This window comes from Planococcus citri, chromosome 3, assembly GCF_950023065.1.
Source record: "Planococcus citri chromosome 3, ihPlaCitr1.1, whole genome shotgun sequence".
In the NCBI taxonomy this organism is placed as follows: Eukaryota; Metazoa; Arthropoda; class Insecta; order Hemiptera; family Pseudococcidae; genus Planococcus; species Planococcus citri.
The window spans coordinates 59,546,801-59,563,186 of record NC_088679.1 but is presented as its reverse complement, the minus strand read 5'-3'; the positions used below and the strand labels follow the sequence as shown (position 1 = coordinate 59,563,186).

The 16,386-nt window shown below is 34.8% G+C and overlaps 1 protein-coding gene across 8 annotated transcripts in view; it reads left to right on the top strand.

The window, feature by feature from the left end:
- LOC135841590 (protein prickle-like) overlaps nt 1-16,386 on the top strand; it is a 511,819-nt gene that overhangs the window by 444,207 nt on the left and 51,226 nt on the right. For all 8 annotated transcript variants that reach the window (XM_065358611.1, XM_065358614.1, XM_065358612.1 and 5 more), the window contains one exon: nt 1,257-1,499. In XM_065358611.1, coding sequence (XP_065214683.1) covers nt 1,257-1,499 — 243 coding nt within the window. The remainder of the gene's footprint in view (nt 1-1,256; nt 1,500-16,386) is intronic.

Here is a 16,386-nt window from a genome sequence, read left to right as displayed (position 1 = left end):
CTGGAGTCCATCCATACCGAGTGTTACATCAGTGGCATTACATTTAAAAAAAATTATTGGGTATTTCGCGATATCTGTATCAATCGGTATCGGTTGTTTTCGCGCAGATAGGCGATAATCAAGTTTCAATTTTGCCAGCATTTCTCGCAGAAAACCCTTCCGGTTATGTGCTGAAGAGAAAGCACGAGTTTTTTTTCAGTCGATAGAGGAAACAAACAACGAGTATAAAGAATTAAAAAACAGAACGAATTATCTTACCGTATAATCATCGAAGAGTATTGGTTAGAGGAGCTGTGTTCGAGGGGAGTAGCTCGACGAGAGTATTATGTTAATAATTAAAGTTTTTTTTCTTCCTTTTTAAAACAATGAAGGCGGTCTTTTTGTCCTTCTAAGAGTAGAAATATCTGGTTGGGTTTTATTGGGTTAGGTTATACCTTCTGCGTAGCCTGTGACACGATTCTGTCCATATATATACAGGGTGTTTCATAAATTATGAATAGATTCCCTTCAATTCGATGAATAGGCTATTGGTTCTTCACTCGGATATTCTGAAACATCCATTAGTATTTAATTTCATTAAACCTTGACTATTTTTTCAAAATAGTTCTACTTACGAGCATAACGTTTCGTGATTGAATTTATGTTCCGGACGCTGATGGACAATTCTAAACAAATCCCGACAAATACTCGTTTCTCCACATCGTTTCTAATTTCCTTTTCGACGTTGTCAAGTTTAATACGTAGAAGAGCTTCGATAGAGGTTAGTATTTTGCGTAGTTGGTCGGCTAACGAATACCTGGAAAATAAAATTGATTTCAACTAGGTATTCTACTTTACAGTTGAAATTTTTAGGAAAATTATTTACTTACGAGTTGATCACTGCTTGAATTCTATCGTTCACGTAACGCGTATACATGTCCAACAACTTGATACTTTTATTACTCAGGTTTCTGAAACGTTTATACGGGAGTTCATGTGTACGTTTACGTATGGCATCCCCAAATTCCTAGGAAATGAAATAGTTACGTGATATAATATGTAAGCAAATTCGTGTGTGTACGTTTGCCTAATCTTTGCCTTTAGTAGTCTTGAAAGAAGATTTCGAGTGGATTATTACCTTTTGAGCAACACCTTGTATTCTCCCATCTTGTATAATAGTCTACTTATAACGTACGATTACTCAATACTCAGTAGTGCCTATGAAAAGCGCCTTCCTCGTATATTTTTTTACCATCGAGAAATTACATTGATTTCAGGTACACCTTTATTTCTCGGCCATTCCCGAAGATAAAGTACCGTATGTAAATTCAATTGGTGAACGTTACCGAGTCAGGCAATTGCTGCAACAGTTACCACCGCAAGATAATGAAGTACGTTATTGTCACAGTCTATCGGACGAAGAACGAAAAGAACTCAGATTATTCTCGGCCCAAAGGAAACGCGAATCTTTGGGCAGAGGAGCGGTCAGACAGCTGAGCGGTGCTATGCAATGCGACAGCGTAAGTTTACCTACAAACATTAATTTTATTTTATAGCGAGCAATACCGCATAGGTATACTATCGAATTGATTGCGGATGCGACCCGGTTCGCTAATAAATTATCATTAAAATGGTGAAAAATTCACGACGAAGGCACGTCATCGTCATCATCATCATCGTCGTGGTGTCGCACTCAGTCCCTAGTTAATCGTTAAAATTGAACGCAACTGAGAGTGAGATACGATGCTTTTCACTCAAGTGCCATGACGATGCGACACGACAACTCGTCACATCGTTTTAATTATGCCTACGACGTTTAATTCGGTCGACTTTTCAGTTTTCGAGTCGAGTTCGTTTACTAGTGGCGACTAACCCCTTGATGAAATGATGCTTTTTAATAAGTGTGAAAGTGAGGTGGTGGGTAAGGAGAAGAGGTGGATCGTTTTTTTGCTCTAGCGTACTTGAGTATTGTTTGAAAAGGTGTATTTTGGTCTGATAGGTAAATTGGTAACTTCCTTACAATACATACGAAAAGATAATTATGTTCGAGATGTTGAAAGAACGATAAATAACAGACCAACAGAATTTGGAATTTTACCCAATCAGATAATTGGGAAAACTGAGGAAAAACGAGATGTCAGTATTCCGATTTTCACATTTCAAAAAGTTATGGTTTTTTGTAAAAATAAATCAAAAGCTATAAGCACTCTAGAAAGAAACTAATGACATTATGTCGATTAGAAATTTAATTCTCTGCAATTTTGATCAGGTGTAATTTTTTTGTAGGACGCTTCGTTTCGCCTCCAGATCAACTTTTATGAAACTCAGTTTGCAAATTTTTCAAGTTCATTTCAAAAAAATTGACCCTAAGGCGAAACGAAGCGTCCTACAAAAAAATTACACCCGACTAAAATTGTAGAGAATTAAATTTCTAATCGACATGATGTCATAGAATGCTTAGTTTTTTATTTACTTTTTTCTCAAAAAACTTAAAACTTTTTGAAATGTGAAAATCAGAATACTGACTTTTTAGCCACTCTGTGTATCATTGCTTCCATGTCAGGGTGAAGTTTTTCCAAGGTCACATTCTCTGGAAGGATATTATAATGAAATGGTACTCTAGAATTTGGTTGTATATCTAATAATGAAATTTTACATCAAGTCACAAAAATCTCAATCTCTGGAATTTCAAGTGTCGGTGAAGATTTTCAGATTTGAGCGGTGGTAAATTTTTTACAAAATTGTAGCCAACGTCGTCATCTTCCTCTTCTTCCTCTTCTGTCATTATTTTTTCAAAGTTTTGACGAACTGAAAATGATTAAGTTCATTGTTCATATTTACCATATTTTCGACACGTGCACGCTGACGAACAACCTTTTTTACATTTGCATGAAATCATTCTCAATAGCTGATCATGAGCTGGAGGCATCGATTTTTGAGTGGGATTTAGGCTCTCATTCTCAACTTTCCACTCTCAGTTTTCAGGGGAAAGTATATTCCCTTTCCACTGCTGAATCTGGTGATAGCATCTATAAGAGTGTTGTCTTACAGCTTCTTCAGTCGGTGGGAGAGAAGCCAAATTAACACGAGTTTTTTTGTATATTCTTTGTGAAGCATTGGAGACTGTAATTATTCAGTGATTGATCAGAATTTAATTCATCTCTAATACATACCTCCAAAAGAGGTATAAATTTGATATTTCTGTCAAAAATTTCCATTTTTAGTAATTTCATCCGAATTTTTCAAACTTGCAGAGATGCAAGACACTGCCATAAAAGTCATCCGTTAATATTTTGAAATTTTTTTGAACTTGTCTTCTTGGCGAAATGCAAATGTTTAATTTTTTAATGGCACTTTTGGTAACTTTCTTTGCTGGTGCACTTACAAAAAAATCATGATTGATCCATCTCGATCTCGAAGGTGGTACGAAATTGACTTTTACCGAATATAGGATGACTATAGATCAGTGATAGTAGAGATGATTGCCAAGTGATGTTAATTAATTGTTTCGCAGCTTCTGGAGTCGATTCAGTTGTTGAAGGATCGCTAGAGAATGCTGGAGATACTTTCGTTGACGATTGAACACTAGTAGAGCTTTTTGGTGTTCCGCTATATTGTTATCTTTGAACATAGAACTCATCAACGGTTGTGGCTCTGGTTCGGTTGTCGGAATAGTATCTGTTACCGAGATCGGAAGTTGATCGATTGGTACTTTGGTCACTACTTCAAATCAAATCAAATAGTTTAAGTATTATTGTAAGGGACCGCAAGCGGCATTTATGTACAAGGTCATTTACATAGGTAGTGCCTTCAGAGCCACTTTACAATAATCAACAATACACAATAATGAAATAAAATGAAATAAAATAAGTAAAATAACATAAAATAAAATTTGCTGTTGGTCATATTCGTGAATATTTTAAAGCTGGAACCAAAACTGCTCCTTTAAATTCGAGTAGTAGGACTGGTAGTTGTTATAGGAGTGGGAACTGGAGCCGGAGTACTTTCAGGGCTCTTACCATAACGCTTCTGCTTACGTACGGTGCTTTTCGATTCGTCTGCTTTCTTCGAATCTTTTGTATGTAGCTTTCATAAACGTTGTTCACTTTACGGTTTATTCAATATTTTCATGAGGCGGTGAAGGTAACTGGTGTTTTTTCGTAGGTGAGCAGATAAGGGGGGACACATTTTATTACTTTCTAAATTTGAAACAGTGAAATTTCACTGCTTAGCAGTCACGACATTTTGGCTTCTTAAAAGCAGTAGTTTTTTACTGCAAAACAGTAAAAAATTTACTGAATTGATCAGTAAAAATGATTTTTACTGACCAATTCAGTAGATTTTTCACTGTTTTGCAGTAAAAAACTACTGCTTTTAAGAAGCCAAAATGTCGTGACTGCTAAGCAGTGAAATTTCACGTTTCAAATTTAGAAAGTATATTAAATCTATCCTAAATGCACATATTTACAAAGCAATATTGTATTGTAACATACATCTCGAAGAAAATTTTACCTGGGTAATTTACAGGTCATTAAGTCTTAACTACACATTGGGCACCAGAATTCAATGAAATCGATTTAGCGTCCAAGTGAAATATTCTTCTGAATAAATGAATAAATAAAAATACTGAGGTACTCGAATAATAATAATAAATATAATCCTTATGGATCAACTCAACCTGTTACAATCATTGTTTACCTTCGTGATAGCAGCCATTTCACTATCTTCAAAAATAAATACTTGGCTGGATACACTCGAACAGGATCGAAGATCTTTGTCACTAGGGATTTACACTACACGAAAGATATTTATCGCAGAATTACTTCATTTAAGACGAAAGGAATATTTTTACTCGGAATAAAAAAAATAGAGAACGAATAGAAAAAATCATATTCATCGGACATTTCATAATACAGGGTGTCTCTAAATAGCTTACCACCCTCGGCAAGAGTTAACAAGGCTTGGTTCGCATGCATCAGTTGACGTAAACTTTTCCTTTGACAAAATTTTGATAAGCTGCGGCTTGATATTATTCTTCCAATTAGAAGCGAATTCGTTCTGTGCATATTTGAAAATGAAAGCATCTGCCAACTGTGTTTCAAAATGTATTAGAAATGAATAAGTACTTCGTAGGTGTATGCATTAACTAAATCTACTTGAGTTTACAGTCACAGATATCAGTCATGAACATAAAAAAAAGTTACTAAATAAGAAAACGTAACAATCTCCTGTCGTAGCCACAGCTGAACAAAGGCACAATACAGTATCTATGTTGATTTTTATGAAATTAAAAATCATTCAGTGGTATGTATCTCATCTAGATGTGTATTTTTTCCCACAATTTTTTATAGATATTTTTTTGCAATTTTTACCGGCTGAAATCTTCAAATTTTGTCCAAAAAAAATTGTTTTTGGTTTTTCGTAATATAGGTACTCCTATTATAAAAAATTCTCAACTATGCCATCATCACCTTGACTCTGAGTCTTATTCTGTTTCCATGTTTTATAGTTTTTATTAAAAAATTTATTCGTCCCATTTTGAAAACACCAGACTCCCAGTCTAAAATTCATTTATGTAGACTTGAATATCAATCAAATCGAAATTATTACATTTCATCATTACATTTGACGTGAATTTTAGCCTGATGGGTCCCCTTAAAAAGCAATTCAGGAGTTCTCAAAATGGGATGATTTCAATTTTTTGAATGAAAATTACAAAACATGAAAAAAAAAGATGAATTGGGCCCAAATTCAGGTTGACGATGTAGTCGAACGTCTTTCATAATAAAATTAGGAAGAACCAATTTTTTTTCAAAATTGAAGATTTTAAGCGGAAAAAATTGTGAAATTGAAGGTCAAGCGATTATAAAAAGTTTTGTATGTTAAACGTATTTCTAGAAGAGATACATACACAATAATTTTTTTGCCATTGCTTCTTCGAAGAAAGTCACTAAAAATTTCATTAAAAAATTAAAAATGAGGATTTCACTAAGAAGATCCGTTGGAAAAAAATTTCAAAAATTTTCACAATTATTGACACTTGGCAATGATTAGCATTTCTGCAAGTTTGAAAAATCTGGTTAAAAACTTCTGAAGATAGAAATTTTTGAACAGAAATGTCAATTTCACCCCTTTTGAAGGTTTTTAGAGATGAATTGGCAATATTAAAATTTTTTCGTGGAAGTTTTTGAACTCGAAGACCAACTTGCGCTGGTTTAATTTCAAAATCCCAACTGGGATCAATTCGCACTACACGGTTGTGCTTTTTCAATAATTTTCAAAATTTTTTATGCAGATCTAGAAGTCGTGAAAAAGTGAAAAAAAAACTTACTATTTCCTCCTCGGTTGTTTTGCAGTTGAAGATAGGATCTTTACGGTTCCGACTACAGTAGTTGATTTCATTTTGGCAAAATTGACCTACGTACTTGTTGGGGAGTCCCTTAGTCGTGAACGTTGTCTGTTGATTAGGACACTAGATAAAATGTTGACAAATATTTCACCTTGAAAAGTACCTATTAAAATAAGTAGAGAAATCTGTAAGATTGAATGAAAAATCCGTAGATCACAAATCGTATTTGAAGAATACGAAATCAAATAATTCGTTGAATTAATATTTTATGAAAAACGTTATTAACATTTCATTTTCTATGACGAAAATAAACAAACAAATTTGAGTTCGTTGAACTCTTATTTAAAAAAAAATATAGCGATACATAGATATGCTCAGATACGTTCTCGCTGTGTTGTGGAGTTTTATTTTCCATAATGAAAATGCATTCAACTGCACTAAACAACTTGAATACTGAATTAATGATGCATCGTTAGAATTTACGAATTTAGAAATACGTTTTCGATAAAAATTAAAAGCAGTAATCACCTGTATGGCAGGAATTTCAAAAATCCAAAAATCAAATTTATAGCAGGGGCTCTTGAGGTTTTCTTCTGATCCATCCCAGTTTCGTTCAAATCATTAATTCGAGTGTCAAAAATATTCCCTTCGTCACATTTTCTTTAGAAAAAAATTAAAAAACTCACATTTTGGTAGAATTTGAGCATCCTGTGAATTAGATCTTAAACTTTTTGGATTGTCCATCGCTCCTCGCCCCCTCTATCTAAAAAAGGTACCCCACAGCTGATAATTTTTAGATCACACAAAAAAAAACCAGAAGAGCATGCCACAATATACCACCAACTCAAATTCCAGCCGCTTATAATTTCATTTTCTAATTTTTGGTGAATCATTAAAAATTAAAAATTGCCAAAGTTTTCGCAGAGAAATCAAAACTTGATAAAATCGAGATAGGAAGCTGCAATTTAGTTCATTTGACCTTTCAAATTGATTCATTGCGGTTTTGAGCCCTTTTAGAGCTTTTGGCAGATTTTTATATACTTCCGTTGTTGAATAAATTTTCGATTTTTTTCAACAATTTTTCCGAAACTGGGCAATCTGAAAATCTGCTGGGGAGGCTCTAAAAGAGATTTAAAATATCATCGATCGATTCGTTGGATCAAAAATAAAGCGTTAAGCAATCCAGGATTTCATCAAACTTTGATTTCTTCCAAGAAAAATAAGTAGACTAGGTATTTGAATTTCCATTAATTCGCCTAAAATTGAAAAATGAAATTGAATTCCTGAAGTTTGGACTTTTCGTTGAACATTTAGGCGCTTGGGAAGGGGTGGGAAGTGAACTAACGAACTTACATATAATGACAAAAAAAAAATGAAAAAAATTGCCTACTATACGTATTTTCTCAAAATGTTGCCTCTCTAGGTGGTCTCTCAGTCTCGCTTTTCAAGAAATCTGGCCTTGGATTGCTATGAGAAGTCGTCGTAAAAAAAAAGCAAAACGATCACTTTTCCATAATAATTCATCCAACAGTTTCCTTAAAAATGAATTTGGGAACGTAATTGTTCAAAAAAAAAGCAAGAAAAATCAAATCATCAGTTTCAAAAACAATTACATCACTCTTAGCTATAGCTGGATTTAACCCACAATCGTCATAAAATAACACCAACTCTCCTATAAGAACTTTACAACCTTACTTTCTTAATTCGTTTAAGAAAAAAGAGGAAGAAAAAATTTAATTCTTTTTAAACGACACCTCATTTCAACTCGTACAAACTGACAAATGTGTATAGCTCGAACTATACGCCATGTGATACCGCACGAGCATCTTACTCGTACGTTATATAGATACGAGTACGTGTATAAAACCTACTCGTTCGAAAAACTAGCGCAATTATACCAACGTTATGTATCGCCTTTAGCTAGACAAATTTATCCGGTATCCAGCATCCAACATCCACCTTCGCTCTCGTTTGAAAATTACCAAACGTACGCCTACAATCTGAGAAAACGACTCTTTAATCACAACCATTAACCTTGCTAACGATCCAACGAAAATGTTTGCCGGGGCCTGGCTCGAATTGCTATATTACAAATATAACAAAGTAAAGGTAATTCCTATCTCTTAATACAGTATACTCTTTTTATTGAGTTGATGCGATATAATTTTCAAGAGAATGTGTGTTAATTCACGTAGGAGGGCCTGGATTTAAAATTGCATTTATTCTGAAAGTGCAAATTTAATTCCCCCCTCCCTCTCATAATAACTTCATCGCCTCATTTTGGTTGAAAAATGAGTTCTTGGAAATTTCGGTTCCAAAAATTGTGCATTTTGGACTCGGCGAAGGGGCTGTTGAAAAGAAATAGAGTTCATGAAAATTGAGGCCAAATTAGGAAAAACTCATTTTTGAACATCGAGAAATAATTTCAGCCTCTTTCATGGAGCCCATTATTATTATATCCCACACAGAATTTCATTTCGAGAAAAGAATAATTAGGTTCGGTTTCAATCTGGATTCTCGCTTTTGCTATTACGAAGTCTATTCCCAAAGGTAGCAAAGTTACCTGCTACTTGGCGAACGTATCTAGCACTTACGAAGAATTTCTAATTTCGGCCTCGTTTTCAATTAATATTGAAATAATTTATCAAAAATGATCACGTCAGCGTCGTCATGTCGTGGAAACTCCAACGTATCTACTTATACGTCCATGAAAAACGCAAAAAGCAACTGGAACGTGGAAAAGACGAAAAGGAGGAAAAAAAGATAAACAAGACGAACAAGGAAACTCATCGACTCACCGTGTACTATACGATACGATGAGATGAGATTTAGGTATGTGCTCGTATCATGGTTATACGTGTTGTGGCATTTTAAAACACCATTTACTTTCTCGTTTACAACGAAACGTGCATCGTGTGATATGTGTAATGAAACGATCTCGGCGAGAAGTCATTTTTCACAAATTATTGTTGCGGAGAAGAGACTCGTCGACGGTATAGGCGTCGTATATCCTATACGTATGATACTCTCGTTCCCTTTTCTTAATTCCATGTAAATGCCACGTGCGATGAGTACATTTTTCGCTCGTCGTATATCGACGAAATAATATTTCAAAACTTGGTAAACTTATTCGTTACGGCGTGACCTATTTCTCCTCGTAGAATACTCATGTACGAGTAGGTATATAGGAGATTATTAAATAAAAATGTACTGCAAAATGTCTATTCCTCTGTGTGTAGTATGTCAGACATAATATTGTAATATGCACTTCTATAATGTAGTGTAAGGTTCGCAATACGAGATGTATTATCAATAAACTGCGAATAAATTGATGTAAGAGGGGGATGTTACGGGGATTGTTCCATCTTGTCGAATACTTACCAACATACCTAACCTTTAATTTGTGTGATCTGACAAGGAACGGTCAGAAGTGTAACCCGCCGATCGGGATGAAACTGCGCCTGTGTGTTGGTGAGTATGCAACTACCAACGCACTGTATACCTTTTGTCTGAAACACGTTTCCTTCTGCTAGCGGATTTGAAACAAATTATTTTTCAGACTGTTCTTTGGCGGGTCACTTGATTTTTTCCACGGCGCTGTCGTGGGAAAATTCTTACTGACCCCCGACTGATGAAGTGGAATTTTTCTATGGCACTGTCGTACTAAAATTCTTCCTAATGCGCAATCGTTGATTGAAAATTGTCCATCCAGGCTAGTTTTTTTCATTTTAAATACTAGGGGGCTCCGCCCCCTGGCCGCTTCGCGGCCCAACCCCCGACTCGTTCCTCGGGCTGCGCCCTCGGAACTTCGCTTGGGGGGCAGAGCCCCCCAAACCCCCCTCATGGCCCGTCAACCATTCCTATCTGCGTGATAGAAAAAAACTTCTGGAATAAATTGATATTTCATATTTTTTGATACTTGAGCTTTAAAATCTTATGTTCTATTGCACTGATAACTTTCTAACTTACTCTATCTTGTACAGAACTTAGCCTTGATCGTCTTCCATACCCCAAACACGTATGTCCTTATTCAATATTTCGAGTAAATTTGTAGGTAGATATGTACTTATTTTAAATACTAAAAACAATTTTTTCCAAGAGTTTTACAAATTTTAGTTTTTATAACTTTTTTTCTGTCGCATGGATAACTTTTTAAGCTACTCCATCTCGTAGAGAATTTTACGTAGATTATTTTCCTTACCTCAAACACCTATGTTCTCACTCAAAATTTCGTTTAAATTGTATTTTTTTTAAATAACACGTTTCTCAGCCCCATTTCAACAGATTTTGAAAATTTTTCAGTACGGTATGTATATCTTTATTAGGTATCCCCACAAAAATTTTCAACCCCCTCCCCTCATTATTTAACCCTCAAGATGGCGTTTTTTTCATTTTTTTATGCATATCAAGAATCAAGATTGCGAGGTACAGTTTTAGAAACGCGTTTTTTGGATATAATTTTGACCCCAAAACGTCATGTACTTTTTTCGACATTTTTTCAATGGTGCGGCGTGCTGAAAAGTTGGAAAAATGTGTCTTAAAGGGGGGGGGGGGTGAAATGGGAATTTTGGCAAATATAAATATCAATGAGTAGGGTGTCGTTTTCTTATGATACGGTACCGCTGGGCACGAATAATGACGTCAGATTTTGTTTTACACTCACACAGTTCCTCCGGAGCCCTAAGCCCCCCTCAATTTTTAATATTTTTAAAAATAAACTTACGTTGATGATTTTAGTCTCGTTTTCTTATGATTCGATACCGCTGAGCACGAAAATGACGTCAGATTTTCTGCTACACTCACATAGCCCCTGGAAGCCATCAGCCTTAGTGATGTTATGAGCATATGTTCACCGAGCAAATTCGCGAAATATGCGTGAAGAAAAAAGCATGTGACATATCAAAATACACGCCAGAGGTCGCTATTAATGAATAAACTGATAAAAACGCTATCAACTCAACTCACCTCCTCGAAGTCAGAAAATCAAATGATTTGAGCCGTTTTTAATTTTATTCCATAACAATTTCTCGGTAAAGACTGAAAAGTGATGAATTTTGGTTTCATTTGATTCCCAACGTTTAAAATATTTGAAAAAGTTGTCCTTCACTCCAGAAAGTTCTGGTGTTTTCCTCTTTTTTACATGACGTCCTGTTTGTTTGACACTTTGTAGTGTACTAACTTCTTCTATTTTTTTAATCATGAAACAAAATTTGAGACACTCCCTTCTGAAAAATATTGAAGTACCTATTTTTAAGAGGAAATGATTTGTTTTTTCATATGTATTTTAAATAACAATTTTTGTACTTCCCATTTATTCTTTTTTTTCTTCTTATCATTTTTTTTTGAAATATGAATTTCTAAAAATTTTCTGTCAAGTGATGATGAAATCAAAGTAAGTTTATTTTTCAAATATTAAAAATTGAGGGGGGTTTAGGGCTCCGGAGGGGCTGTGTGAGTGTAAAACAAAATCTGACGTCATATTCGTGCCCAGCGGTACCGAATCATAAGAAAACGACACCCTACTCATTGATATTTATATTTGCCAAAATTCCCATTTCACCCCCCCCCCTTAAGACACATTTTTCCAACTTTTCAGCACGCCGCACCATTGAAAAAATGTCGAAAAAAGTACATGACGTTTTGGGGTCAAAATTACATCCAAAAAACGCGTTTCTAAAACTGTACCTCGCAATCTTGATTCTTGATATGCATAAAAAAATGAAAAAAAAACGCCATCTTGAGGGTTAAATAATGAGGGGAGGGGGTTGAAAATTTTTGTGGGGAAACCTTATAAAGATATACATAACGTACTGAAAAATTTTCAAAATCTGTTGAAATGGGTCTGAGAAACGTGTTATTGAAGTTTCAGAAAAGTGGGGTTCCCCAAAAAGGGGAAGGGGTGTGGATCTGAAACTTTCCACGCGGAAGTTTCTCAATGGTACCTACCTTCCATGCTAATATCAACTCGAACGTTTTCGGGGACCATTTCACCCCTCTTAGGCGCGTATAGCCTTTATGTATTTTTCAGAAAACCTCCCTCATTTAAATGGTTGCCATATGACCGTAAAGAAGCGTAGTTTTTTTCTTTCAACAACTAAAGCAAAATCTATGTAAGATAAAATTAAATATATAGCATTGCGAAGTAAAGTTCTGTACAAAGTAGGGTGGGTTTAAATGTCATCTGCGTGATAGAAGAAAACTTTTGGAAAAAATTGATATTTCATTTTTTTTTGTACTTGAGCTTTAAAATCTTGTTTTCTATTGCACTTTCAAACATACCTAATTTTGTAGAGAATTTTACTTTCCTTACATTTTTTTTTCTTCCTTTATAAAAACAAAAAAAATCAGTGCATTACGTTGTGACGTCAGCTCTAACAGCCTAACATGCTTGAATGTAAGGCTCACCACTGCAAACACAGTACTATGTTAGTACACGTCATCTTGCAATTCCACCACTCGAACATTTTCAGTGTATTTCAACTCTCACCACTGTGTACTTCAAGAATTCGTAGCAACATACTATTGTTTTGCGAAAAAAACACACGGAACTGTGTTCACTCGAAGTTCAAATTGAATTTTTCGAATATCAAACATTAAAAAGAAAAATTAGTCGTACGCACTTGAAACTTTGAAAATCAAAAATCAGGGAAATTTGTTTATGTAAAAAAGTCAGTAGAATCTGAAAACTACCTTAAACAACTGAAATTAAAACTCACTCTTTTTTATTTAGGGTCTAAACATCTATTAAGCCCACGATTTTTTCAAAATCCGTAAATTTCGAGTTTTGCGAAGCAATTGGCTCCTTCAACTCACAAAAAAATCAACCAGTCATAATAACGATATACAGTTGAATTTAATAAAATCCTGAAAGTTTAAATTTAAAATCTCAAAACTAAATCTAACTGATGCCTCAGGATGATTGAAGTCACATAACATTTTTTGAGCGTCGCGTCGATGGATTCTTGCCCACGATGGCATTGCAGAACGAATTCGTTATAACGCGGGAACTACGAAAATTCGCAACCATATCCCCCCCCTCCCATCAAAAAATAGCAGGACGTACTTCGGCGATCTAGTGATATCCGCATCCTCGCTTCATCTATCCTTCTCTCCTGTACTTGAACCAGACCAGTTCTTTCAATATAATGTACTGCTTTCCCGCTCTCCTTGTCCCTCTACCTTCTTTCATCACCTACACTGTCCGTTCTCCTTTCTCCTGTTCCTTACTGCACAGTACTATGATAATACACGTCACGTTGCAATTCCACCACTCGAACATTTTCGGTGAATTTCGGCTCTCACTACCACAAACATACAGCGTCTTGTAAACGTCTTGTAAACGCTTTACTAACACATCTCCGACTTCCGAGTCGTTCGCTCTCGTCCAGAAGTTGTTTGACGGGTTTTGATTTTTTAATATAGAGAGAAAATAAAATTGGTTCAAGAATTGCGATACAAAATTGTTTTTGAAGCTTATAAGTGAATTATTTAATTAACAATCAACGCAAAATTCAGTTCAGGCATTTAAAATTTGTTTTCAGAAAGTTGGAGCTCAAAATGATGAAATATTAGGAAAAAGCGATCGACGTTGATTGAAAACTAGTTTACTTAGGGATTATATTGAAAAAAAGAAAACTCGTCTGCATATAAAAATTTTACCCACCGAGCGGGGGGTTAGTAAGAATTTTCCCACGACAGCGCCGTGGAAAAAATCAAGTGACCCGCCAAAGAACAGTCTGAAAAATAATTTGTTTCAAATCCGCTAGCAGAAGGAAACGTGTTTCAGACAAACGGTATACAGCGCGTTGGTAGTTGCATACCCACCAACACACAGGCGCAGTTTCATCCCAACCGGCGTGTTACACTTCTGACCGTTCCCTTTGAGAGGATCTTCGGTTTTTGAGATAATATTTTTATTTCTTGTGGGATGCTGAATACGAAGTCATTTTTGTTTTCCGAAAAAAGTGTCCTATCCATTTATTTGAAGGGACAAAGAACATTTTACTCGAGAATAGAACAGTATCTTTGCAACTATAATTATTGTAAAAAAATACAGTGGAATCGCGATAACTCGAAGCTGAAGGGTGAAACTTGCTTCAATTTATTGTAGTTTTCGAGTTAACGATGTAAATTTGAGTCTTATGTAAGTTGAAGAAAAAATACCTCGGAGTTTCCGAGTTATCGCGATTACACTGTAATAATTGAAATTAAGAGTAGGTACTTACGTTGGTGGTGGAGTTGGTGGTGGCATTGGCGGATGATAAAATTCCATTTTCTTTTTCGTTGAATGAAATACAATTATGATAATTAATAATTCGATCTACGTAATGCATACATTCAAAAAGTACTGAGCTAAAATGTGAAATGATAATATGAGTTGCTTCAGTATCTAGCATTCTAGCTGACGCAATAGGTCGGTGGTGCGCGTGTTTTATGAAACTAGAAATTACTGGTAATTTACCAGTAATATTGTCGATAACTTTTTTATTGGGCGTATACCATTAATAACTCCGAAAGTGAATTGAAGTTGTTGCTATGATCAACCACAGCATTTCTTGTGTGTATTTCAGTCAATCATAATTCTTTGAATTCTGAATTTGGACTAAAATTGAAAAACACTTCATTTGTGGTCATATCGCACCTTTGGAGTTTGAAGTTATGATTAAGTTATCACCTAAAAAAATATTGATTTTGATATTTTTGCATTTTTGAGGTTTGTATGTGGCCCTCTGCAACCAAAAATAACACTTCAGTTGATAGTGGGTATGCTGGTCCGCCATTTTCTTGGGAAGGCAAATTTTCCTTAGCCAAAGTTAAAAACTATATTTTACAAAAATTTTACTCAAGTTTTTTTTTGTGAGTATAGACACTGGACCTGCGTATAAGACAACCAACTGGCAGCCATCTTGGCAAAATATCCGGTGTAACGCCAATTTATCCCGCTGCCAAGATCACCCAGTGGTATAAATTTGCGTTACACAAGTTTTCTTTACCGTTTCCGTTCCCCTCGGCCTGCAGTTGGTTGTCTTATACCGCAGGTCCAGTGTCTATATTTGTGAGAAATGAAAAAATAAATATGACCAATTCTGCAATCTTGAAATTTCATGCTGTAGAACCTAAAAAATCTTAAAAAATAAAAAAACAAAACTGGTTTTCAAATTTTTTTAAAATCTCAAATTTTACCACATGAAATTTCAAAATTTTTGCGAAATTGGTCATAGATATATTTTCATTTTTTACAAAAAAGGACTCATGTAAAATTTTTGTAAATGTTATTATAGTTTTCGACTTCTAACAACTTCTAAAAATTTGTTATCACAAGAAAATGGCGGCCCAGCATACCCTCTCTAGGGCACAGTGTTGTGAGAACAATGAAGTTCTAGTTTTTCCCTGAGAACTATGTCTTTTGTTCTCGTTCCCATCTTTTGATCTTCAAAAAAAAGTAGGCAAGTAATTGAAAAAACATTATAAATTCAAAACTGAGAATTGTTGAAATAAAAGCTGTAGAATCGATCATAATTACAGTAATTTTATGATGTTATGAACTGTTGAAGTATAAGATGATAGGTCGACAATCGGGTTGAAACTGTTGTTATTTCATCTAGACATTTTTATTTTGCAAGAATACAACAACAATTTAAAATAAAACCATCACGAGACACAATATACAAAAATTCAAAAAAAAGCACTTTTCTACCTTGATATTATAATTATCTAACTTTTGATTATCAGAATGTTAACTTTCATTATTCATTACGTGCATCATGTGCTGCAAAAGGAAATTCTTTTCATTTAAAATTTTCATTTGTACGTTCTCCTGCAATTTCACAAACTAAAACTTGCAATGCTTCAAACCTGATTTCTTGCTTATCATTATCCCTTAAAGAATTCTAGACACTTACATGATTTATGGGACTTTCACATAGATAGTCGTGTGCCATGGATGCTTAATGAGTGACGTTTCTGCAAAAGTACAAGTATAATTAGGTAATCCAATTATGAAAATATTTGCATTTAACTTAATCCATTCCGGAAGTACTTGTTCTTTCATTCTCAAA